This window comes from Saprolegnia parasitica, assembly GCF_000151545.1.
Source record: "Saprolegnia parasitica CBS 223.65 unplaced genomic scaffold supercont2.3, whole genome shotgun sequence".
Classification (NCBI taxonomy): domain Eukaryota; phylum Oomycota; class Saprolegniomycetes; order Saprolegniales; family Saprolegniaceae; genus Saprolegnia; species Saprolegnia parasitica.
In genome coordinates, this window is record NW_012156397.1 from 62,523 (window position 1) to 86,770 (window position 24,248).

Here is a 24,248-nt window from a genome sequence, read left to right on the forward strand (position 1 = left end):
GTATTTGGATGCATATATGTATCAACTTGATACATATGTGAGGTAGGCGAGTCTACTGCGCTCGTGCAAGGCCGACTTGAACGCCGGGGACGCCCGAGGCGATACGCCCTTGCACTGGACCGCGATCGCTGGTGCGTTCGGCGAAGGCGAAGGCGATGTCATCAAAACTGCGTAGGCAACCAAAAGCTTTTGCAGCACTTGCTCAACCTCGGTTGCGACACATCGCTGCACAACACGGACTGGCACACGGCCCTCGACGAGGCCACTGCGGCGGGGCAGCGTGGCTGCGCAGAGCTGCTGCGTCGCGCGGCGCCGTCCACGCGCGGACCCCAGGCCGCGTCCACGTCTTACATTCGCCTCCACGAGCTCATGGCCGAGAGCACCGACATCCACAGCATGTACCTCCGCTACGACGAGCCGTTCGCCCGCGACAAGGATGTGCCTCACGACGGCCCGACCGACGAGGTTGACGTAACCAAGGACGTCGTCGATGACGCAGGCTGTCTCGCGCCAAGCGTCTCTGTCGAGGACGAGCTGCCGCCAGAAGCAGCAGAGCCCCGTAGCCCGACTCTCGTCACTCTGCCCCCGGAGATGCACGACGGCGCCGCGATGAGCACCAACGACGCATCGAGAGACGACCCTACGAGCGGTGGAAAAGCAACAGACGACTCGGAGCCTGGCGTCTCAGGTCCGTGTGAGTATGCGGCAGACGAGATACTGTCGTCGACGGCATCTGCGCCCGACGACGTCCCAACGCCCTGCGCGATGGAAGAGGACGCTTTGAGCGTTGAGATCTCGCATCTCGACCCGGACGCGAACGATGTTTTGCTCGAGCAAGAGGCCGCAGAGCCGTTGGTAATGGCGCAAGACAACACCGAGTACGACATTCGCATCGAGCCAAACGCCGCACCGCTGCTCGAAGAAACATACTACGAGAAAGGGACCACCGACGACGGTGCTTCCGAGGACGCTATTTATGACCCCGCCTGCGATCCTACGTCGCTTGCCACCACCAACTCGACTCCGTACGACGCCTCTCAGTACATTGTGTACGACACATCCGAGTACGCAGTTGACAGCACTTTCCAAGATACAGCCTACGACGCATCTCAGTACGCAGGCTACGAAGCCTCCCAATACGCTGGCTACGAACCTTCCCAGTACACTGGCTACGATGCCTCCCAATACACTGGCTACGACGGATCTCAGTACACTGGCTACGATGCCTCCCAATACACCGGCTACGACGCCTCGGTCTACGATCCTTCGCAGTACACTGGCTACGACGCCTCCCAATACGCTGGCTACGACTACTCGCAGCCCACAGAGCCTACTGTCTACGAAACGTCTCAGGGCACGGCGTACGACCACTCGCAGCCTGCTGGCTACGACACTTCGACGTACGGCTACTACGAGAGCAATGCAACTGATGTCAGGCCAACGGGTGATGCGAGCACGGACGAGGCGGGGTCGATGACACAACCCGAGCGAGACGACCGAACGTACGAAATGGACGCCGTCAGCGACGCCTACGAGATCTGCATCGGAGACGAATCGCCCGAGACCGAGATGGAGCGCGACACGGACGACGACGACGACTACGGCACCGCCTTTCCCGCCGTCGAAGACAGTTTGTTTGACGACAAGCCGCATCTGTCGACTGCCATGGAGCCCGACAAGGAGGCGAGTCCTCGTATCCAGTAAAGACATGGTCTCCGCGATTGGGATAAACGAATGATAGCTTAAACAGTCGTGCTTCCAATGTATAAAACGAGGTGTCGGACGAGTGGGCTGGTACCAACACCACGGAGCTCGAGCGAGTTAGTTGAAGCTCGGGGCATCAGTATCATTTGAATATCTGTTGAATTGGTGCCAGCTGTCCAATCCCAGGACGCTAGAATCCAATTTCAACCAATTACACGACGATCGCAATTTCAACCAATCAGAAATGGACCTGGCCGACCCCGCCGGCCAGTTGAAATTATTGCAGCGCGATGGGCAGTGACGCACCCGAAGGTACTTCCGCGACTGCCGCGCCGGTCCGCTGAGGCCGCGCTCCGTGTAGTGTGCCAACTCTGCAGAGAGCGCCAGGCCGCCGTGCTCTGCAACCCGTGCGATGCCAAGCTCTGCAGTCCGTGCTGGACCCACCTCCACGCGAGCGTCGCCACGGTGCGTGGGCACACGACAACGCCACGTACGTCCTCGCCACCGCAACGACGCCTGACGTGGTCCTAGTCGTCTGCGAGGCGCCGCCGCCGCCGACGGTCGAAGCCTCTGAGGCGCGCGAAATCATCGCGTTCGAGGCCTTCAACGCAGTCAACAAGAAGACGCTCGACGCCCACGCCGAGTTTCTCACGACATCCGAGTCGCTGACGCCAGCAAGCGCGGGCGGCGTCGTGGCGTTCAATGCGCGCATGGAGAGTCTGCAGACGAACGTCAATGAGCTCATGGAGGCGCGTGACGAGCTGCTCGCAGGCGTCTTTGCGCGGTCACCCGTGCTGCGCCAGCGCTTGGCGACCGTGGAACCCGGGACGCTCCTCAACATTGCGGCGCTCGGCGCCAACTCGTATAAGAAGCTCGAGCGCATGGCGTCGCATTACGAGGTGAGCGAAGCCAACGAAGAAGAACTGCGGACGTCGCTGCAAATCGCGCGGCCCGGCACGCCCGAATACGACGAGTTGGCGGCAGCCATGGACGCCACTTTGAAGTACAAGATGCAGCTCCAAGCCGACCGGTACGCCGAGTGCATGCACCTCTACACGTACAGCGCCGCGCTGCGCGCCAAGGTGCGCCAAGCGCTCGCCATGCCGTCTCTCTAAGAGTGCTGGGATCGATGAAGGACCTCTGTCTACATTCCCCTCTCGTATCCATCGAGTGGACGTCTTGAGATGAGAGCGTTTTAAGTTAAAAGGAGAGATACTGGCGCATGACCTCGAGACGCAGGGACACGTGGCGACGACAGAGCGGACAGGCGTCGTGGCCGGCCAGCCATGGGTCAATGCAGCGAGTGTGGAAGACGTGCTTGCATGGCAGCTGCGCGACGAGCTCGCGCACGTCTCGGTAGGGCTCGATGCAGATCGCGCACTCGGTCGCCGCCACCTGGAGGTCACCCCACGTCGTAGCTCCGAGCGCCTTCGTCGCTGGCGGCCGCTCCATACTGCGCGTCATCGCCTCCATCTCGGGCGCCGAGGCGCAGCCGGGACATGCGTGGCCGACGTTGGATGTCGTGTTGAGGAGGTAGACGGTGCGGCGGCAGCGACCGCAGACAATGTCGCCGCAGACGCGGCAATGGTGGCGTCGGCGGAGGAGGTAAAAGGCCTTGGCGCAGCCGATGCAGGAGGCGCGGGCGCCGTCCGGTACCCACTGCGTCCGTGGGCAGGCGGCGCGGACCGTCGTCAAGCCCGCGTCGTCCATCATCAACCTGCGTCACTTTACCGGATACGAACCGATTTTGAAACGGGATGTCCGGATACGGCCGCAGCTGCGCGCGAACGGGAGACCGATTGTTGAAGTGCAGTTGGAATCAATGGCTGCTGCTCAGACGCGATCGGAGGATCGCTGGTCCAAGAGTCCATCCGATGACGGCTAATACTGTTCCGTCTATACAAGAGTCCTTGCTCGATAGCTTTTGGTTGAAACATACTACTTCAACCAACATGGATTCCAGTGTATTTGGCGCTAGGATTTGAATTTCAGCCAATCCCAAGCGTGTATTCCAGACGGCGTTGGCGCCAATGTACAGTGTGTTGTCGAGGCCGCTTCACGTTGCCGGTTCGATACCTCGGTGTCCAGATTGGTCCAGATCCAGCGTCTTGCTCATGCGTCGTCAACCAGCACTTGGGTGTACATTGAATTAAGGCAATTGCAGAATGGTATTCTGCTGCTAGTGGGATTCACTCGAGAGGTTTCGGGTCTAAATTTACTCGCACGCGATGACGAGCCCGGGCTCAACCGGTGCGGTGGCGCCAGCGGGTGCCAACAAGCTCAACCGCGAGCTCCTCCGGTGGCTCCAGAGCCTCGACCTGGCCTACTCGCTCAAGAACATCAAGCGGTGCGCTCCACGTCACTGTCTGCATCGTTGTATCATCGTCGTAGGGACTTTTCCAATGGGTTTCTTATTGCTGAGATCCTCTCGCGCTACTACGACAAGGATATCAGCATGCATTCGTTCGACAACGGCATCGGCCTCAAGGTCAAGAAGGACAACTGGGACCAGCTCCTGCGCTTCATGGCCAAGGTCCCCGACTTTGAGCTCGTCGGCGGCAAGTCCGAGGCCGACGCCGTCATGCACTGCGAGAACGGCGCGGCCGTCACGTACCTCGGGAAGCTCTACCAGTGCTTGACCAAGCGAGAGCTGCAGCAGGTGCATCCGCGCCCAGTCGAAGAGGACATTCCGCCGTACGCCAAGCCGACGGGGTCCGCGCTCATTCGAGAAAAGATGCGCGGGCCCGAGTTTGCCGAGACGACGGACGAGCTCCAGATGGGGCAAAAGGTGCGGAGTGTCCACGCACGTCACGAAGAAACGCTGCAGCTGGACCGACTCAATGATCTGGAGCGCTACGGCCCTTCGTCCACCGAGTCCAAACTGGTGCGAACCAGATCCAGCACGCGATTCTCACCTTTTCTAGGTGCGCCCCCGTAACCAAAAAGTACTCGGCGAAGAATCGCCCGTGATCACGCAAGCCGTCGTCAAGGAGGTGCAGATCAAAACCATTGACGACCGCAACTTCAACCTCGCGCACCTGCGCGCCACGCGCGAAGCCTCGGCGGCCATGACGGTCAACGCCAGCAACGCCGAGTACGGCTACGGCGCCGACGTCGACGGCCTCGAGCTCGGCGAGAAGCCGCCAAAGCGTCGTCTCAAGGACCTCCTCAACGAGTACATCACGCGCAAGCTCACAGGCACGTCGATTTTAACGCAGTTGGACGCTCGGAAGGACCGGTTCGATGCCTTCTTGAGCGTCGTGAGTGCTGGTGGCGTCGTCAGCGACGATGACGCGGCCGACGTGTTTCGGGACCTCGTGGACCCCGGCAGCGTCCTCGCCAACGTGCTCTTGGACTCCCCGAAAGACTTTTGGAAGGTGCACGCTCTCTGCATCGCGCGGGATCTCAATGTCTCTAGTTTGCTGGGCTTTTGGTGCCCTTTCTACGCGACTTTGGCGACGACAACCCGATCTTTACGGCGAGCGTGCAGCTCTGGACGACCCTCGGCGCGCTCTGCACCAAGCGCGTAAGCCGCCGCTCGCCATTTATCCGATGCAACGCGGTGCGTAGGACCCGGCGGCCGCTGCGATCGCCTTGTCCGACTACGCGCTGCCGCAGCTCTCGTCGATTCTCGTGTCGTCCAGTACGAAGCGGCATGCGATTCTGCGAGTTATCTACGCATTCGGATCGACCAAAGTCGTCGCCCACATCCAAGTTTGCGCTCGCATGTGTGCAATACCTTGTTGAGCAATACTATGTTTAGACGATCAAGCGGCTGCGCGAAGGCTTGCCCAACATGCAGGTGTTTATCCACTGCCTCGCGCTCCTCTTGGGGCTCGAGACCGAGATGGACGACACGCTCGCCGACTTGTATTATTACTACTGCTGCATCGGCCTCGACATGGCCTGCGAGAAGCTCCGCGCCGCGTGCATCTCGATGCTGCCGCAGTTTTTGGTGTCGGCACCGCATTTCGCCCTGGATCTCGTCCCTCGCTTGCTCGCGTTCAGCCTCCGATCGACCTGGTAGACGTTCTCCCATATTTCTTTCTCAATTGCCGAATTGCGGGTCGCGTAGGTGGGAAGTCCGGGCCCAAATGCTGCTGGTCGTCACGTCCGTGCTGCATTTTGCAACACTCTCGACGGCGCCGCCAGCCGTCGAGTGTCATGTGGACATGTGTTTGGCGCTGCTCGAGCGCGAGTTCACGCCATCTGCGTCCTTGAACCTCCGGCGCCTCGGCCTCGTGCACGTCGCCAAGCTGCATGTGCGGTACCCTGAGCTACGTACGTACTTGTGTGCGTCTGGATGCGTCGACGAGATACGTATCTAGTCGCCAACTACACGGACGTGCTCTTGAGTCTGCCGTTGCCGATGCTCTCGGACCTCGTGCAGGAGAGCGCGGACGACGTGGCGAGCTTGCCCGTCACCGGTACTCTGCTGCGCCTCGCGGGCGTGCATCCAGCGTATGCGTAGGGGCGTCCGGCGCCGTGTACCACTTGGTGTCGGTGCGGGGCGTTTGGGACGCGCTCGCGATCGCCAAGCAGCTCGGTTTCGACCACGAGACGAGCCGGCTGCCGTCGGAAGCGACGGTCGTCGTGCTGCACGCGTGCCTCGAAGACCTCGCCAAGTCGCAGCCCGAGCAGCTGAACAGCGTGTTTGGTCAGGTGCAGCAGCTCGTGATCGCGTCGCTGGAAGCAGCAACCACGTGCGACGTGGGCGTCGCGATCCTCTCGGTCGTCTCGTTTTACTCGTCGCCGAGCTTGGACGTCCTCTCGCACGACGCGATGGGCGCGACGCTCGAGCGGATTTGCGCGGCGAAAGACGCCGCGCCGCAGCAGCAAGCGATCGCACAGGTATGCTCTTATAGTATTTGAGGACACGTGGTGAGAGCGCCGAGCTAGTTCTTGCAGCAGCTCCACGTGAGCAACAGCCGGAACGCGGCCAGCGTCAAGGACTGCCTCCATCGCCTCAAGAGCAACGTGCGCTCGTTCCAAGAGACGATGTTTGCCGTCGCCCTCGACGCCTTGCTTCGACAAAAGTAGATTCCCTTGTAGTAAATACGAACAGAGGGACACCCTACCCCTTATGCACCCTAGCCCCTCACGGAGTTCCCATCCATATTTGTGAGGGTCGAGGCCGCCTGTGGCGTTGGATGCGTCACTTCACGCATTTGTGATATATAAATATTCGTGTCTGTGATATATATATTAACCTGCGGTGCACATTGCCAACTTATTTTGGCGGGTGTTCCGTTCGTTGCGCTCGATTTAGACGCGGGAAGCGCCTTTTTCTCACAATCAAAGTTGACGCAATGGAGTCGCCCGACCGCCCGAGCACGCCGCAGAGTCTCCAGAAGCAGGCGTCGCAGCGCTCGATCTTGTCCAAGCAAAAGTCTTGGCGACCGGTTGAGAAAACGACAACGAGCTCGCCCCGGGGCACGCTCCTCTCGGTCACGACGCTCGCTTCTAGCAAGCACACCAAGCATGTGCTCACGATGGAGAGCGTGCAAACGTGGGCGCGGCACCTGCTTTCGGGAACAGTCAAAGAAGCGCACGCGGCGGTCGCCGAAATGCATGCGATTTTGAGCGCCAACGACGCGAGTGCCGTCGACTTTCTTATTGCCCACGGTTGCGTTTCCGCGCTCGTCCACTTTGTGGTGCGCGACACGGCGCTCAGCGAGACGGCGCGGTCCCTTCAGACGCTCTTCCGCTTCTTCGTCTTCGCGATGACGCAGCGAGAGAATGCACCGAACGTGCTCGACCGCGTCGCGAGCAGCCTCGCGTATGGGCGCGTGGTGCTCGAACGCCGGAACGCTCTCCGCGTTTTCCTCTCGTTTGCATACGCGCAGCCATATCCTCCAGGCGCAAGGGCGCCACCGAGTCTCTTGACGCAGATCCACGGGTACCTCGGCGATCTCGTGCGCGATCTCTGGAGCCCGCAGGCGCCGGAGAACGTGCTCGAGAGCCTCGAGACGATGGTCATGGTAGCCAACGTCCCGGCCTACCGAGAAGCGCTCGCCCACGTGCTCTCGACCGTGACTGTCGAGAAGCGGCGGCAATCCGTCTCGGAAAATGAAAACCAAGAACCCCAGCTCAGGCGGAAGCGCCGGTCGTCCTCTCTGCTCACGGAGCTCGTGTCGCAACGCCGCCCGAGCTCGTTGCTCGAGTCGGGTCTCGGGTTCCTCAAGCGACTCGTGAGCGGGTCGCACGAGGCGCCCGACGTCGTTCGCAACGGCGTCCACGGCCTCGTGCAGCTCATTGCGAAAGGTAGCGACGTCCACCGAACTCAAGTGGCGCTGGTCCTGGAGCCGTTTTTTCAAGAGCCAAGCGACGAGGCTCAGAAGAGCGTCAACCGCTGCGGCGCTCTCCTCTGCGTGGCGCTTGTCGGCGTCATCAAGAACCCGCATGGGGACGACGGGCAAAAGGTCCGCGTCATGCTCGTCACCGAAAAGCTCGTGCGCTCATCGATGGCGCGGCGTCACTTGCACAACGCGAGCATCAGTCCCGAGCTCTACCTCATCGCGAACCTCGGGTCTTCGCGCTGCCGCGACGTGGCCGAGCGCCTCCTCAACGAGCTCATGGAGCACCCCGACTTTCACGAGTACGTCAAGCCCACGACGTAGGCTCTCCATTAAATACCATACACTTGATGATGTACACGTTGCTATACGATGAATCGGCTGTGGGCTGGTGTCACCAGGAGGTTCCAACCAGACAAACCTCTACAGGTATTACAAGGGGGGTGGGAGGTGCGATGACGCATCGAGGTGGAGAGACCAACGCGGTCAACCGACACGTTGCAACCGTCGCGCGCCGTTGCGAGTCTCATTCATCGAATAGCTCGCCACCACTCAACGCGACCATGATGATCCGCCCGTCCAGCCGCGCAGAATGCAGTCTTGTGGCCGACACGCTCGAGCCATCGAGTCCGAGTCGCACTCAATCCACAAAGCTGCTAGCTCGCGCCGAGAGCCGACAACTGCCGCCGGTCGTCAGCTGTCCGCCGAGCATCAGCGCCGAGGTTGCGCAGTCGTGGTCGCGCAGCTTGCTCTCGGGGACGGCGCAGGAAGCTGCGAGAGCCATCGACGAGCTCTCGGCTGTCGTCGGTAGGAATGCCGCTGCGATGGATACTGTCATCGCCCAAGGCGGTGTGCCTGCCCTCCTCCACCACATGCTGCGGGACCAAACGCTCGACGAAGCGAGCCCGTCGCTCGAGGTGCTGCATCACTTGGAGCGGTTCGCAACAACCGAGCGGAGAGGCGTGCCCGACATCCGCGGCGCCGTCGGCTTGCACGCAGACACGTCTCTGGTCGTCCTCGAGCGCAAGAACGCGCTGCGCATCCTCTTTGCGCTTGGGTGTCTCCACGACGACCCAACGCGGACGTCGGAGCTCATCGAGCGCCTTCGCAGTCTCTTGCGCAACCTCTGGGAGCCATCGACATCCGACAGCATTCCGCTGACGCTCGAGTGCCTCCACTTTCTGGCGAGCGTATCGCAGTACCGCGCGATGCTCTACGGGCACTTGCTCTCGCCCGTGAGCGAGAAGCGTTCTATGAGCATCGACCAGATCCAGACCGAGACACCGCCAAAGCGCGGGGCACAGCGATCGTGACCGAGTTTCTTACCAAGCACCCGGCCGCCATCATTGGCTCGAGCCTCGAGCTCCTCAAGAGCTTCATGCCGGCCGCGCCTGAGACCGTCCTCGTCCGCAACGGCGTCAACGGCCTCGTGCAGCTCATCGCGAAAGGCGCTGAGAAGGAGAGGGTGACCGCGCTCTTGGAGGAGCTCGCACGCCACGACAGCGCCGACGAGCATGCGCCCGACCTCGTGTCCAGCGAGATCTTCAAGGCGATCGTGGCGCTTCTCTCGGACCCGAGTGGCGACGACGACCAGAAGGTCCGCGCCATGGGCGTCATGGAGACGCTGGCCAAGTACCAGAGGGTGCGCCGACACCTCCACCGAGCGAGCGTGAGCCCCGAGCTCTTTCTTGTCGCCAACCTCGCATCGCCACGACCGCGCGAGCAGGCCGAGCGCCTCCTAGGGACGCTCATCGAGGCGCCCGAGTTTGCCGAGTGTGTGCAAGTGTAGCGTCATGGGTTCCATGCGAAGATGGAGAAAGAATGAACGTGATGATCCCAGTCGCTTCTCTTAGTACAGCACCTCGACTATGAGCAGGCGAGGAAAGCGCGTTAGGACTGGACCTTGGCTGCTCGCGGTGGTGGCCGCGCCTTGGTGAAGGGAGCCAAAAGTTGCGTGCATTTATCCGATCCGAAAGTGGAGGTCGTTCGCGCCATCGGCCGCGCGCGCTGATTGGCTGAAATTCGAACCTTTTCGCACCTGAGGAGCGCCGAGGCGCGGACGATGGAAGCGACGTACGGCCACGAGCGCATGGAGGCCTTCCGCGAGGAAGGGGACGACCCCATGCACATGAACCACTGCTTCCTCCTCGACGCAGGCCGACGCCCGCGCATGCTCCTCGCCATGTCCGGCGCCGACGGAGGTTCAAGCCGCTGCGTCGAAATGGGTCTGGACGCGTCGCGATGGGAGCGCTGCGCGGCCGTGACCTGCATCTCGACGATCGTACATGGCTCCATGGAGCTGGAGCTGCGAGGTCTGCTCGACGGGTCCGTGCAGCTCGCCCGCGTCGGCGACGGCGACGAGTGCACGGTGCTCCTTACGTACCCCATTGCCAAGGACGACCCCATTACGCAAGCGCAGATGGCCGTGCGCGATGGAACGCTCCTCGACATATTCGTACTTTTACGCAGCGGAAAGCTCATCGCGGTCGAGGACGTCGACTTGAACGACCTCGCCGTGGACCCGCCGCCGGCCCTCCCAACGCTCTTCCAGAAGGTCCGACTGCGCATGGCTGCCGTGGGCGCTCAGACGCATGCGGAGCGCTCGTCCATGGTACAGGTTGCCCATCGCGCTTTTCTTGACCAACATGGGCGTAGATGCAACTGGCGCGCAACCCCAACGGGTCCACGACGGTGTTTGTCGCCAACCACGGTCAGGCCGTCGTCTCTCGGTGGACTTCGGGACTCGTTCCGGCGCCCGGCGACCCCAACAAGGTTTCACACTCGTTCATCGTACGTGCCAGAGCTCGAATTGGAGTACTGGAGGCTCATAGAACGCTAGCGCGATAGCAGCGTGACAATAGCGTCGACGACCGGGCCCGTTCTGCACCTGCACCTGAGCGACGACGCGCAGTTCCTCGTGGTCGTATCGTCCTCTTGCATCACATGGTACTCTTGTCGCTTCTCGAGAAACGCTCATGGCGATGTGTGCAGGTGGGACGCTGCGACGCTGACCTTCCTGCACGAGTTGCCCGTCGAGAACATCGCCGCAGCCTGCGCGCTCTCTCCTTGGAGCCTCGCCGTCGCCTGCAAGACGAATACGACGACCGTGACGGTTCAGGTCGTCTCGCTGCAGTACCGAGGGCCGTGGCGCTCGACTAGCGACGTGACAAGCTGCACGTCGATCGCGTGTCCTGGCCGACGCAAGAGCGTGCTGGTCCCGTGCGGTCCGGACCTTCTCTTGATCGGGATGACGAGCGAAAATGTCATCGAAACATACCGCGTCTTCCAGCAGCAGGCGCCGCTCGCACCCTTGGGCGTCTCGCCTCTCCAGCAACTCTGCGATGCAATGCAAGACCCGAACCACGCGGTGTCGACAGAGTCCTTTCAGCTCGCGATCTGGACGCACGTGCAGGCGTCGCCAGACGCGATTGCCGCCATTTTGGAGCTCACGTTTCCGCGCAGCGAAGACATGGACACGCTCTTCGATGCACTTGAGAGCTGGGCGTACGACGAGCAAGACGGACTCGCCGACGCGGCGCTCCTCGCGCGCATTGCGAGCGTCCAGTACAAGTGGACGACGTTCCAACTGCTCTGTGCGCCCGACGTTGCCCCGATCGCACTCGACGCGTGGCTTTCGTTCCGGTCGGCGCCGCTCGACGACGTGCTGCGACTGCTCCTCACGCAGGGCGCCTTGTCGCGGCTCCAAGTGCTCTGGCGTCGCCACGTGAGCACCGAGTTGGTGCGCGCTTTCTCGCTCGAGCTCCTTCCGAGTGATGTCTCGGCAAAAACGGTGCGGTCGTGGATCCTCGACGACGTCCTCCCAGCATTTGAGGAGTATCGCGTGTCGCTGCACGACCTCACAACAGCGATCGTGCAGCGCGCGACGGCCTTGGCGGACGACGGTGACGTCGACGAAGCGCGGGCGTGGACCGAGCTTCTGCGACCGCAGCGTATCCCGAAAGACCGCCTTTGGCGGTACCCGCCCCGCCATGGCGACGGCCATCAGTCGCCACACGACGACCTCCGCGCGCTCGACGTGCAGCTCCAGCAGCTCGCCTACCTGGTACGACGCGACGAATATGGCTTGAAAGATGATACTGAACGCGGTGTAGGACGAGGTCCATGGGTTTCATCTCTCGCTTCGCGCCTTCCAGATGGTACGCGGTCGCATGCGCCGTCGAGATCTGATATCTGCGTAGGCCAGTATGGCGGGGATTGCCATGAGCATGCTGGACCGCGTCCTTGTGCCCGACCTCATGGCGTCAGAGCTCGCTTGCCACGTGCAGCCGCTCCTCGCCTTGTGCGACACTGTCTCCCTCGACGACGTATTGACCGAGTACATTGCGGAGAAGGCGACGAGCAGCCAGGTATGTACTTGCGCGTCGCATTGGTATCGGCACTGGAAATGCCGCGTAGCTATTGCAAACGACCGAGGCGCACCGGTGCCGCGTGCTCATCCCGCGCATCGAGAGCGTCGAGAAGCGTGCGGCGGCAGCCTTGGCGTTTCTGCAGGCCGTCCGCGCGCCGTACGACGCCGAGATTGTGGCTCTGGCGCACGACGCGGGGACGTGGCCGAGCCTGTGCCGCGTCGAGCTCCAAGCGCAGCTGCGCGTCATGGAGCTCCAGGACATGTGCGTCGCGTACGGTCTTCGTCCGTTCCTCGCCACGGACGCGCTGTTTGCGTCGCGCTTTTGCCGGTTCATTTGCGGACAGATTGACCGGCCGTCCGCACTCGACGACGCGCTGCAGCTCGCACGCGCCTTTCGGCACCTCCACGAGCACCGCATCGTCGTGCAATTTTCTCAGAACGTTCTTGCGTCGACGTGGTCGGACGAGCGGCAAGGCCGCCTTCTCGCGGCACTCAAGGTACCGGTAGGCAATTTATTTGGGTTGGCGTTTATCTCGTGACTCAGGCGCTCGCGACGCCGACGCGATGGTCCGTGGCCGTCGAGGTCGTCCAGTTTGGGCTCTTGCGCCTTGAGACCTACGAGCGCAACGGCGAGAAGGATGCGCTGGGACACGCGCTCAGCTACGTGCTCGGATTCGTCTCGGCCGTCCTCACGCAGTACGACGCTGCGAAAGACGGCCCCCACGCGCTCTTGGAGCGGACGATCACGCTACCCCTGCGCCGTGACCTGATAAAAATGGCGGCGCTCTTCAAGGAGTTTGGCATCGCGCTCTCGCTGCGCACGTACCAGCGCGACGGCAGCCACACGGAGCTCCTCGAGTCGCAGCTGCAGCCATGGGTCAAGTCCCTGACGCCGCCGGCGCCGTCGCTCAAGCGCAAACGCGTGACGCAGGTGGTGACGGTCGCGAAACCGCCTGCAGCGTCTGCGGAGGCGCTAGCGGCCGTGAACACGACTCAGCGCTTGAGCTCGCTCTTGGGCCAGACGCCCGACCAATTTCGGTCCTTCCTCGCGCTGCTGGCCGCCAAGGCCGGCAACACGGACCAGGCGCTGCGGTTCGCGCGGCGGTCCCACCCCGTGCAGCTCAAAGACGTTGCGGTCGCACTGCTGCGCCATCTGGTGGCGGCCAATCGAACGGTGCAGCACGCGCCAAACATCAACCTCGCCGTCGAAATCTTGACGCTGGCCGTGCTGCAGAACCCTCGCGTCATCACGGCGTGGCCGCTCCTCAAGCTCGCGTCGCTTCTCCAACACATTTACAGCTTTACGGACGACCAGACGCGGCAGCGGGACGCTATCTATGAAGCGCTGCAATCGTGGCGGGTAGTCACGACACTGTATTTGTGTTGTCTGTAGACGATTGAGCGTAGGTATACGACGAGTGGTACCGCGGGTCGTCGGTCGTCTTGGCGCCGAGTGTGGTCCCGCTCGCAGTGCAGTATGTGATGGCGCTCTGGACACACGACAGCGACGAAGATCGGCTCGTGATGGCCGCGACGCCGCTCCTCTCGCACCTCGTTGACGCGCAGGCACATCCGCTGGCCATCAAAGCGCTGCTCCACATGCCGACGGTCCCGCAGGACGCACGCCCGGTACGTTGTCTCCATCGCACCAGCGTCCTAGAGTCTGCGTTTGGTGTAGGTGCTTGGTCGCCAGCTCGATCACATGCTCTCGGTCATCATGCATGCGCCGCGCATCGATCGGGACTTGGCTCTCGGGTAGTCTCGTGACATTTGTTGTTGTTGTTGCTGAGAACAGTGGTAGATATCTCTTGAGCATGGAGCAGCAGTCGGCGTACACGGCGTTCAAGAAGCAGATTGTGCGGGAGAATGTCTACAAGGACTTTGCACGGCTCCAGCAGGTGCGCTTGATCACCCGCAAAAATGTCTCATGTGCAGTCTAGTTGGCTCGAATCGGGTCGGACGCGGCGCGCAATTGGCAGCAAATCGCTTTTTTGAACCAGTGCAACGAGCTCGAGAGCAACGCCAAGTGGTGGCACCACCTCAACCTCCTCGGCATCGCCTGCGAGCACAAGGTACTCGACATATGGACGTGCCAGGCTCATGTTTCTCGGCAGGCCTTCCAGAGCGAACGGCGAAACGTCCAAGTGCTCCAGGCCATCGTGCCGCAACTGCTGCAAGCCACGTCGCTCGATCTCTACTGCGTCCTTGAGTTTACGCGTCAGTACAACATCCCCGACAGCTACCCGTGCCTTCTCTTCGTGAAGGCCCTCCTCTTGGACACGAGCAGCACCGACTACACTAGTCGCATCGTGGGTGTCCTCGAAGACATTCACCAGCACGAGGTTCGACACCATCACAGTGGTCGTATGAGTGACCTTCTTTGCAGCTATTGCAACTGCTCGTCTCGGTGCTCGGCACCCTCCCGACGCGGGACTATGCGCGCCTGCGGTTCGAGGTGAGCTACTCCAGCAGTCCAACTTTGGCGAGCAAGACGAAATCGCCAACCGACTTCAAGTGCTGAGCTTTCTCGAGTCGTTCCAGCCGCCGCTGCCGTTCCACGAGCTGCTCCACGACCCGTGGGCAGTTCTCGAGCCGGAACTGTCGTCGGCGTCCGTGGTACTCGACCGTCTTTGGCATGATAAAGTCCTTCACACTTGTGTAGGTGCAACTGGTGTCCCTCTCAGGGCCGCTCGACCTCGACCCGGATGAGATGTACATGCGTCTCATCAAGAAGCTGGTGCTACAGCACACGACCGAGCAGTCGTTGACGCTGTCGTTTGCCTCATTTACCGAAATCCTTCAGCATCTGAGCAGCCTCCAGCATAAGGTAGCTTCTTCAATCCGATCGCTGCGTCCCTGATAATTGGATAGGTGACGACGACAGAATGGCTCTCGGAAAAGTACAAGCCGCCGTTCCAAGAGCACACGGTCGCTGCGCTCGAGTTTGCTCTGTCGCTGACGCAGGCGACGCCACATGCGCAGCAAGGGGACGAGGCCAAGCTCGCATTCGTGGGCTCCGAGGCCACGACGCGGCTGCAGCTCAAGCTGCTTCGCATCCAAACCGACCAGTGCTGGCTCGCAGCTGCGAACCACTTTGCAGAAGATGCAGCTCCGACGCCGTGTCCGCCGTACACGTCACCCGCTGACGTCATCGGGCACCTCTACGAGACCTTTGGCCACCTTGCGCACAAGCAAATGAGCCCGCTCGTGAACGCCATGGCCGCGCAAGTCGCGCGGCTGCACCGCCAGTCGATCAGCAGCATCCGGAAAGACTGGATGCTCCGGCGTCTTCAGCAGTGCGCGCCACCATCCAACAACGCGCCTGGTCTCTGGGCTGCGTTTGGCGCCGGAGACGACCCCGACGAGACGGCCCTTGTCGACCGGCTCGTCTACGCCTGCGCCGACGAGCCGCTGGCCACAACAGGCGCGGCGTTGTGGGCGTATGCGTCGAACCCGGCGCCGCGGTCTGGCGTCACGTACCGCGCCAAGCACCGTGCGCTGCAGCTGCTCGTGCAGCTTCTCCGGACGCTCGACGCCAGTGTCGAGAACGTCCTATCGGGCGTGACGCACGCGCAGCTGCTCGCAATGCGCCAGGTACTCTTCGCATTCATTTTGAGATGGAGGCTGTGACATGTGTAGCACTGTTGTCATTTGGCGCGCTTTGAGGCGCTGCAGTTTCCACAAGCGTTTGGACACTTTGTCCAGTGCGACAAGGCGGCGCTCGTGCGCGGACTCTGGCGCGAACACCACACGAAGCGCGATGTCGTCGACCTCCTCGCGACGCTCATGCTCGCGTACACGATCCATGACGCGACGCTCTGGCAGCGCATTTTATCGCAAATGACGGTGCTCGAGATGTTTCCGTCGCTCTTCCAGCTGCTGCGACCCCTCAGCCGTCTTCCCGCGCTTCAGGCGTCGTCTATGGTCACTTTTTCATTCGACTGAGCGTTGCTCAATGTGGACATAGGACATGGTGGCGCTCTACAACCGCGTGCTGCTGTGGCCGCTGCAGCAACTGGCAGCAGCCTCGCACTTGGACGACGCCGACGTGCCGCGCGTGCAGCACGTGCTATCGAGCATCGTCCTGAGTCTGCAGCAGTGTCCGTTCTTGGAGCGCCTCGACCTCCGAGGTCTCGTCGATGCGCTCGACGGGTTGACGTACATGCAACTGCCACTGCCACTTCGCGACGTCGCGGTCGAGTGCGCACTCACGGTGCCGCAGCAGTCGGCGCGCTTGGCGATGCTCGAGGTGCTCGTGGCGCGGGATGCGAGCTACCTCGTAGCGCTGCTCCGCGTGCTCTTTCGACTGCCGCTGGACCGTCTCGAGGCCGGCCATCGACGCTGCCTCTCGTGGGTCGCCGACCGCGTCGTCGAGCGCCAATGCACACGCGACGTCCTCGGCCAAGCAGAGATTGCGCCGTCGTACTGCGAGTTTGTCGCGTCGTCGCTGTCACCCTCGCCAGCGCTGGACCACGTTGTCGCACAGCTGTACGTTGTGCGATGATATCAACTATCGTTATATGGATGATCTCTTAGGCTCGAAGAGAACCGGATGGGCGATGCCAACCACGTCGTGGAGCTGCATTTGCAGGCGCGAGCGTCGCCGATCGAGACGGGTCTGGCGCTAGAAGTCTACTTGGCCGAGACCACGTCGCCGCTGCTATTGGGCTTCCGCAGCGACCTGCTGCAGTAATGCTTGTATGTCGTACATGAGACAGTGCTCGATACTAGTACGCGTTTCCAAGTCTTTCTACTCGGTAGCGCAGCGACGCCGCCGTTAATTGAGCAGCCTTCTCGCAAACCGGAGACAACGTATGCATACACAACGGAAGCCGGGGTTGTCCTTTATTGGGAACAAATTGTGCAGTAAACTGCACTGGCGAGTTGGGTCCTCTACTTGTCTCCGGCGGGGGCAGCGCTGGCGATCAGACTGGCGTGGCGAGGCAATTGTCCGCCCTTTTGGCCTCCGGGACGAGCAGTAAATGTTATGTCGGCACGGCCCTCGAGTGAAGCAAATATGTCGCCGACGTTATCGATCGCGAGCGGCCCATGGTTCTTGTCTTCGTCCGAGCACTCGATGTGGTACTCCTGCCCTTCAATGCCGGGAAAAGACAAGTTGAAGAGAGTCGGGATCTTGGTGGCGTCGCGTTTCAACGCGCCGAGATCCACGGTTGCGCTTTTCGGCTCGTGGCCATTGCATACGAGCGTCACGCGAGTCATGGTGATGGGTTCGTCGCTTGCTTGGCTGGGCCAATGGAAAAGTGATCCGAGTCAAGGTGACGACGCGCGGCAACGATGGATCTTTCAAATCCAGTTTAAAATCTAGGCGCTTGATGCAAAACACGGTTGTCGAATTGAATACCTGATGGTGGCAAGAGAACGAGCCCGCTTCGGGGAGTGAGAACCTCGCTTCAAGCACCATACTAGTACATTACTTCAGCACATTGGTTGTTTATTGCAACTGAAGCGCCAAGTAAAGAATACTCGCTCTGGTTTTAAAGCGAGGGGTTGATTCCCTGTAAACGCAGTGACCGGCCGTTTCAGACCTCCATACAACGCCCTACTGTCGTCATTGTGGACGTTCAAGGTCCATTTTAATTGCAATCGAGTAGTAATACAAATCATAATCTGTGAATTGCTCGCCTTTTCTCTTTCGTGGGCGTCAGAGAACTGGTCGAGGTCGAGATCGCTCCCTCGCTTCAAGCAACATGGGGCACTCCATATAGTGCGTAGCTCCAGTTTGGTTTGGTGAGATGCGGAGGTGACGAATGCTCGCTATGGTGTCTAGCAAGGGATACTCCCGGTGGATGGCGGTTTCAAACCCCCACATCACCCTTCTAACGCCATTATGGACGTTGCAGGTCCATTTTAATCGCAATCAAACGTGCCCAGGCAAGCCGTTCGAAAAGCTGTGTCACTACATGTGGCATTCATTATATGTTTCGAAGCTTTAGCTAGTCAACAGCGGTTGCTGATAGTATATCTAGAATGTTTCGCTCCGTAGCCGACACCGCTTGAATCGAAAAAGGTGGCCACTTCGAGAGCGATGCGACGCAAAGGGTCTTGGTGCAGCCAACACCAACGTCGAGCAGAGCTCGAACGCGAGAGGCAAGGAGATCGGTGAAATTGCGGAAGCGGCTGCCACCTGCGAGTCATGGAGGATACGTGCGTGTCAACAGCCAACTAACAGAAGGAAAAGATTATTATAACTCAGTTCAACAACAACAGAAGGATAAGATTCTTGAAGCTCGCCCAACGCCAACTGCTCGGCTGCGGCTTCCCTCTAGAATATTCAAGTTGTAAACAACGTCCGTCAGCTGTACCTGCCCCCCCAACCCAACAGCAGTTGCTCTATATTTGTAGAACCCGATGCTTGCAAGTTGTGGCATGAATTATTATTCGGGGACACAAATGCATACTATAACTATTGTATGGAAACACACGGCAAAGATAAAAATGGACCTTCAACGTCCATATTGGCGACAGGAGAGTGATGTGTGGAGGTCTGAAACGGCCGCCCACTTGGAGTATCCCTTGCTTAAGAAACCTCACCACAGCCTACAAGCAAAATCATTACAAAGCGGAAAGTTGCGAAGAAACACTGTTTCAACGATTGGTCCGTCGTGTATCATTCTATATTGTGGGTTCAAGACAGTAACCGCCCGCCTTGCTGTCTGTCGACAGTAGCTAATCGTTCTAAATATATTTTTGAAGTGGAATGCTTTAATGGTACTGTATGAAATAATATTCTCGACACGAAAACTCGTCGTCGTGAATGTATCGCTCGAACGCTATTAAAATGGACCTTCAATGTCCATATTAACAGTAATGGTGGGCTTTGAAACGGCCGTTCACGGGTATCCCTTGCTTTAGAAACCATAGCGAGTATTCTTCGATTGCTGCAGGGGTGGCCATCATAAAGTCGTGTAGTGTGTGGGATGTCTCGGTGCTTGAAGCGAGGTACTAGTACATCACAAAGCAGGCTCGTTTTCAAATGGCGCTTCGACGTCGACTTTAATCGAAGCATTCTCAGTTGCTTCTCGAAAAGAAATCCTCGGTGGTGTTCATGCTGGACTTGAAACATCCATGTTCAAGATACGAGCCGACGATACCGGTAAGCGTGGTTTGCCAACATAAAGAGGATCATTATTGCATTTGCAGAGCCGAGCAAGCGACGAACTCATGGCATTGGATCCAAGAATTACCGTGACGCTTCGATGTGAGGTGGACGGCCGCTGCGTTCGGAGTGAAGAGCCCTATCTCATGGATTTCGACGAGGCTGAAGGGAATAGCAACGTCATCCCGGGGATCTTCAACTACAAGTTCATCGGCACCGGTTTGGCGAACAAGCAATACCACATCGTGTGCACGGACAGCACCACGGATGCCCACACGCCGCTCACGCAAGAGAACTTTGCCCGCATCTGTCATTCGCTCCGGAACCGCAACGACATTCGGCTTACTGCTCGCCCGCGCGGCAAGAAGGGCGGCAAGTACGTCAAGGATGCCAACGTCAACGATCTACGTGACCCAACGCGCCAAAATGACTTCGACGCTGCGAGAACGATGCTCGGAGACGTCAACATTGCTGCTTTGGTCCAACTCATGGCAAACACCGACGTGACCGACATTGACGACGAACGCTTCGTCGCCATTCAGGCGACCATCGTCACGATCACCGACGGCGCCAACCGTTTGGTTACGCAGTTGGGAGCTGACAATGCTGCTTAAATGGAACGCTCGTACGTTCCGGATCAACTAGGAGTTTTAGTATTCCAGTTGTAAACGACACCAATATATAATAGTGGTCGTCAATCAATGTGTTAATACTAATAGTTGTACCGGTAGTTATTAACTCGCATGGTGACTAACTATTAGTAGTTTTTAAAGTCACCATGCGATTACCGCTCAAAACGTTCAAGACATCCTCTCAAATCACATACACACATGGGTGGTGTGACCTCCCAAACGCAATATCACCGCCATGTCCAGCAGCGACGCGACGTACGAGAGCTGGGGCGCCAACGCCCACGAGTTCCGCAATGGCACCGTCTGCATTGGCATCGACCTCGGGACGACCAACTCCTGTTCGTACTGCATCTACCTATATGCAGTGCTTAGCCTCACGTAGGCGTCGGGTACTGGAAGCTGCACGCCAACCACGTCAAGATTGTCAACCACAGCGCTGGCGACACGAAGGCCAAGACGCTGCCATCCGTCGTCTCGTTTCCGCCGACAGGCGCACCGGCTGTGGGCTTTGCCGCCGTCGCCGCCGAGGCCTCGGACGCAGATGTCGTCACCGTGCGCAGCGCCAAGCGCCTCCTGGGGCAGTCGCTCGCCGATGCCTCGCCGGACCAAAAGTACCTCTCGTACACGCTTTGCGACGGCGAGAGCGGCCACGTGTCGATCGCACTGCCGGCGCGCAAGACGAGCGTGACGCCGTCCGAGGTCGCAGCGCTGCTGCTCTCGAAGCTCAAGGCAGCGGCCGAGGCCAAGCTGAACGAACGCATCGCCAACTGCGTGCTCACGGTGCCCGCGTACTTTACCGAGCCGCAGCGCCAGGCGACGCTCGAGGCGGCGGCCATGGCTGGCTTTTCGGCCGTTCGACTCCTCAACGAACCGACGGCCGCCGCCATGGCCTACGGTCTCTTTGTGGCGGTAGATCCATATCATACTGCAATGGCCGTGCTCAAGGTTCTCTGGTATTGATAGGGCACGAAGCGCGTGGTGGTGTTCGACTTTGGCGGCGGCACACTCGACGTCTCGGTGCTGCACATCGCCGACGGCACGTTCACGGTCGAGGGCGTCGGGTACTCGAATCTATCGTTCGCTTTGGATGCCATGGGTGGTTTAGGGGCGACACGCACCTCGGCGGCGAAGACATCAACAACATTCTCTTTGACCACGTGCTGCAGGCGATCGCCAAGAAGCACGGACCGGTGTCGCTGCCGCTGGCGACGCACGACATGGTGCAGCTCCAGCGCGCAGTTGAAGCGGCCAAAGTCGCACTTTCGACCGATGACGAGACCGTGCTTCGACTGACGAACGTCGGGCACGTGGCGCTGCACGAGATGACGCTCACGCGCCGCAAGCTGGACGCGCTCTGCGACCCGCTGTATAAAAAGTACGTTGAGCATGCGTCCAGGTAGGAATTAACGTGGATGCGTAGGTGCTTGCGCATCACGCGCGAGGTTCTCAAGTCGATCGACGTCGACCCGAGCGACGTGGACGAAGTCGTTCTTGTCGGTGGCTCGACGCGCATCCCGGCGATCCGAGCGCGTCTTCGCGCCTTCTTCAACGACAAGGTTTTTCGTTCGCAACGAATTACGAGTGGAATTCGTACCGTCGGGTAGGAATTGTGCACGTCGGTCAACGCCGACGAGGTTGTGGCCGAAGGCGCTGCGATCCAGGCTGCGATTCTCAGCGGCGTCGACAAGAAAGTCTTCCAGGTCCGTTTTGTCGTGTTGATACCTTGATAGAATGTCTAGAATGTCAAGTAGGACGTGCTGATGCTCGATGTGATTCCGATGAGCATCGGCATTGAAAAGGCCGACGGCGCAATGGAAGTGCTCATCCAGAAGAACTCGCGGATCCCCGTCTCGGTGACCAAGTACTTTGACACGGCGATCGACGACCAGGCCGGTTTCACCATCGAGGTCGTCCATAATCACCGCAACCCGAGGTTGATGCGCAGGGGTAGGTGTTTGAGGGCGAGTCGCCGGTGGCGCGTGAGAACACGTACCTGACGTACTTTGACTTTGTGTTGCCGCGCAAGGTGCGGGGCAAGGCCGGCGCGATCCAGCACCCGGTGACGCTGAGCATGAATGCCAACGGCCTCCTCCAGGTCAAGGCCGGCATCCTCCACGACGACGCCATCGACGCCGAAGACGCGAGCGAAGCGCAGCGCTCGATGCTCGTCCTCTGCGTCTACATGGGCTGCCTCATCGCCGTCTACGTCTTTGTCCGCCTCTACTTTGCCGACCAGCGACTCTACGCGTCCGTCGACGAGCTGTAATCTTGTGAAATGGCCCATGGTACAGTCGTTGTTTACTCGATAACTTAGTTTTCTCTTCAACGATTGGCGATGCTATGCAAGCGACGCGGTCGCCTTGGGGTCGACAAAGTGCTTGGGCGTGAGCTTGAGCGCGACGGCGTAGAGCGCGCCGACGATGATGACGACGCCGACGAGGATGCCGGGTACGATCGTGTCGAGGGCGAAGACCGTGTACACAATGTAGCAGAGCATCGCGACGGGCACCGTGAGGAGGAGCGCGAGCACCTTGGTGCTCACCGGCACCTTGTACGGGCGGTGGATGTTGGGGTGCGTCACGCGCAGCTTGATGGCGGCGACGAGGAGGAGGATGATCGACATGGACGACACCGCGTTGGTCATGTTGACGACGACCTCAAACTCGTAGCCGACGAGGATGACGATGACAAGGAAGCTGAGCGCGACCGAGACGTACGGCACGTCCGTGCGCTCGGCGCGCTTGAGGAAGATCTTGGGCGCGAGGCCGCACTCGGCCATGCCCGTGAGCTGGTACGAGACGACGAACATCTGCGACGAGTACTGGCCCCAGTTGGAGGCGACGGTCGCGACGGTGATGAGCCCGAGGAGCGTGTCGCCGCCGAGGTTTTGCGCGATCGACGAAAAGGCCTCGTCGTCCCACGTCTGCCACGTCGGCGAGTTGTACACGGACGAGGCCGAGAGCGGGAAAAAGTACGTGAGCATGACCGCGATCGTGCAGATCATGAGCGCGCGCGGGTAGGTGCGCGACGGGTTCGCGACCTCGCCGCCAAACACGGACGCGTTCGCAAAGCCGTTGTAGTTCCAGAAGAGCGTGTTGATGAGCAGGTCCCACTGGATCTAGATTTCGACAAATGTGAGATTCCAGAATGGGGATAAGAACTCGAATACCATGGCCGGGCCCGTGCCCACGTCCGTGTCAGTCGTGTCGTTGCGGCGGATCATGTGCAGCGACGACCAGTCCTCCGCGGCCGCGTACGCCCAGATCGTGAAAATCTAGAGTCAGCTATGAGACATCTCCATCCGAGATGGAAATAGGACGTACGATGAACGGGACGAGCACGATGAAGGCGAGCGTGACCATGCCCCAGCCGACGAGGCGGACGCCGAAAATGTTGGGCAGCGCGTAGATGAGCGCGACGCCGACCTTGAGGAACCAGCCAGAGACGCCTTCCGTGAGCGACTCGGAGTACGTCGAGATGAGCTGGACCGTCAGCGCCGGGTAGATGGCGTTGTCGATCGCGCCCGAGACCCACGCCCAGAGCCCTTCCTGGAAGCCCCAGAAGGGACCAAAGGCTTGGAAGACCCAGACGGTGAAGCCGCCGTTCTCCGGGTACGTCGTGCTGAGCTCGGCCGTGACCAGCGCGAGCGGGATGCAGTAAATGAACGGGAAGATCGCCAGTGCGATGAGACCGAGGAGCGGCCCACCCGCGGAGAAGATCTGCGACGACCCGACGGGCCCGCCGCTGACGTTAAAGTAGCAGAGCGCGGCTACCGAGAGCGTCGTGAGCACGCGGCGGTTGACGAGGCGCGGCAGCGACGCGCGCTGGCACTCGGGGTTGACTTCGTCCACCGAAGGTTGCACTTGCACCTGGTGGGGGCCACTAGTAGACACGTCTATGTGAGCGCCGCAGTTTGAGTGCAGGACGTTGTTACGTTGCGGCAGCGGTGTAGGCCACGGGCGACGGAACACTCATCTGGATCAATCCAATCGGGTCGAAATCGGATAATGAGCGCGCGACAGCAGCTTTCGCGGCCATACGCTGGTCACCCGTACATTGCCTGATTCCAGCACGTACGGTCGTCCGCTGCATAGCTGGTGATTTTAGCTTGGACTTTGTATGTGAGTTGG

General features: G+C 60.1%; 12 protein-coding genes across 12 annotated transcripts in view; 9 read left to right on the top strand and 3 right to left on the bottom strand.

Annotated features, from left to right (window-relative positions):
• SPRG_22066 (hypothetical protein) overlaps nt 1–1,704 on the top strand; it is a gene marked incomplete at both ends in the record, with an annotated part of 3,950 nt that extends 2,246 nt beyond the window's left edge. Inside the window, 2 exons of the mRNA XM_012339940.1 lie at nt 47–131; nt 176–1,704. Of these exons, the coding sequence (XP_012195330.1) occupies nt 47–131; nt 176–1,704 (1,614 nt within the window). The remainder of the gene's footprint in view (nt 1–46; nt 132–175) is intronic.
• A 275-nt stretch (nt 1,705–1,979) lies between these two features.
• Nucleotides 1,980–2,936, top strand: SPRG_01246 (hypothetical protein). The gene is made up of 3 exons (XM_012339470.1): nt 1,980–2,016; nt 2,066–2,194; nt 2,236–2,936. Exons 1-3 carry the CDS (start codon nt 1,995–1,997, stop codon nt 2,817–2,819), a joined length of 735 nt encoding a protein of 244 aa, XP_012194860.1. The 5' UTR covers nt 1,980–1,994; the 3' UTR covers nt 2,820–2,936.
• SPRG_01247 (hypothetical protein) lies at nt 2,905–3,414 on the bottom strand (the record flags this gene model as incomplete). Its single annotated transcript, XM_012339471.1, has 1 exon — nt 2,905–3,414. One exon carries the CDS (start codon nt 3,412–3,414, stop codon nt 2,905–2,907), a length of 510 nt encoding a protein of 169 aa, XP_012194861.1.
• A 475-nt stretch (nt 3,415–3,889) lies between these two features.
• On the top strand, nt 3,890–6,795 carry SPRG_01248 (hypothetical protein). Its single transcript, XM_012339472.1, has 10 exons — nt 3,890–4,051; nt 4,096–4,588; nt 4,629–5,081; nt 5,123–5,230; nt 5,275–5,418; nt 5,468–5,727; nt 5,780–5,985; nt 6,033–6,131; nt 6,176–6,555; nt 6,604–6,795. Exons 1-10 carry the CDS (start codon nt 3,933–3,935, stop codon nt 6,742–6,744), a joined length of 2,403 nt encoding a protein of 800 aa, XP_012194862.1. The 5' UTR covers nt 3,890–3,932; the 3' UTR covers nt 6,745–6,795.
• Nucleotides 6,796–7,009: 214 nt separating this feature from the next.
• Nucleotides 7,010–8,357, top strand: SPRG_01249 (hypothetical protein). The gene has a single exon (XM_012339473.1). The coding sequence runs from the start codon at nt 7,014–7,016 to the stop codon at nt 8,322–8,324; it is 1,311 nt and encodes a 436-aa protein (XP_012194863.1). The 5' UTR covers nt 7,010–7,013; the 3' UTR covers nt 8,325–8,357.
• Nucleotides 8,358–8,563: 206 nt separating this feature from the next.
• On the top strand, nt 8,564–9,789 carry SPRG_01250 (hypothetical protein; the record flags this gene model as incomplete). The annotated part of the gene is made up of 2 exons (XM_012339474.1): nt 8,564–9,248; nt 9,305–9,789. 2 exons carry the CDS (start codon nt 8,564–8,566, stop codon nt 9,787–9,789), a joined length of 1,170 nt encoding a protein of 389 aa, XP_012194864.1.
• A 273-nt stretch (nt 9,790–10,062) lies between these two features.
• SPRG_01251 (hypothetical protein) lies at nt 10,063–14,128 on the top strand (the record flags this gene model as incomplete). The annotated part of the gene is made up of 10 exons (XM_012339475.1): nt 10,063–10,611; nt 10,656–10,790; nt 10,840–10,946; nt 10,992–12,063; nt 12,113–12,157; nt 12,200–12,367; nt 12,417–12,866; nt 12,914–13,729; nt 13,777–13,998; nt 14,048–14,128. 10 exons carry the CDS (start codon nt 10,063–10,065, stop codon nt 14,126–14,128), a joined length of 3,645 nt encoding a protein of 1,214 aa, XP_012194865.1.
• Nucleotides 14,129–14,183: 55 nt separating this feature from the next.
• On the top strand, nt 14,184–17,127 carry SPRG_18972 (hypothetical protein; the record flags this gene model as incomplete). The annotated part of the gene is made up of 10 exons (XM_012339798.1): nt 14,184–14,267; nt 14,310–14,441; nt 14,484–14,711; nt 14,756–14,824; nt 14,857–14,985; nt 15,032–15,196; nt 15,241–15,963; nt 16,009–16,293; nt 16,337–16,857; nt 16,906–17,127. The coding sequence occupies 10 exons, from the start codon at nt 14,184–14,186 to the stop codon at nt 17,060–17,062; spliced, it is 2,493 nt and encodes an 830-aa protein (XP_012195188.1). The 3' UTR covers nt 17,063–17,127.
• A 135-nt stretch (nt 17,128–17,262) lies between these two features.
• On the bottom strand, nt 17,263–17,589 carry SPRG_18973 (hypothetical protein; the record flags this gene model as incomplete). Its single annotated transcript, XM_012339799.1, has 1 exon — nt 17,263–17,589. The coding sequence occupies one exon, from the start codon at nt 17,587–17,589 to the stop codon at nt 17,263–17,265; it is 327 nt and encodes a 108-aa protein (XP_012195189.1).
• A 1,927-nt stretch (nt 17,590–19,516) lies between these two features.
• Nucleotides 19,517–20,214, top strand: SPRG_01254 (hypothetical protein). The gene has a single exon (XM_012339476.1). It carries the CDS (start codon nt 19,552–19,554, stop codon nt 20,098–20,100), a length of 549 nt encoding a protein of 182 aa, XP_012194866.1. The 5' UTR covers nt 19,517–19,551; the 3' UTR covers nt 20,101–20,214.
• A 103-nt stretch (nt 20,215–20,317) lies between these two features.
• On the top strand, nt 20,318–22,439 carry SPRG_01255 (hypothetical protein). Its single transcript, XM_012339477.1, has 8 exons — nt 20,318–20,456; nt 20,501–21,027; nt 21,082–21,179; nt 21,224–21,493; nt 21,539–21,674; nt 21,723–21,818; nt 21,870–22,025; nt 22,070–22,439. The coding sequence occupies exons 1-8, from the start codon at nt 20,354–20,356 to the stop codon at nt 22,382–22,384; spliced, it is 1,701 nt and encodes a 566-aa protein (XP_012194867.1). The 5' UTR covers nt 20,318–20,353; the 3' UTR covers nt 22,385–22,439.
• Nucleotides 22,389–24,115, bottom strand: SPRG_01256 (hypothetical protein). The gene is made up of 4 exons (XM_012339478.1): nt 24,053–24,115; nt 23,442–24,000; nt 23,288–23,392; nt 22,389–23,236 (listed from the first exon to the last, which is right to left on the bottom strand). The coding sequence occupies exons 1-4, from the start codon at nt 24,091–24,093 to the stop codon at nt 22,457–22,459; spliced, it is 1,485 nt and encodes a 494-aa protein (XP_012194868.1). The 5' UTR covers nt 24,094–24,115; the 3' UTR covers nt 22,389–22,456.
• Nucleotides 24,116–24,248: the final 133 nt, after the last annotated feature.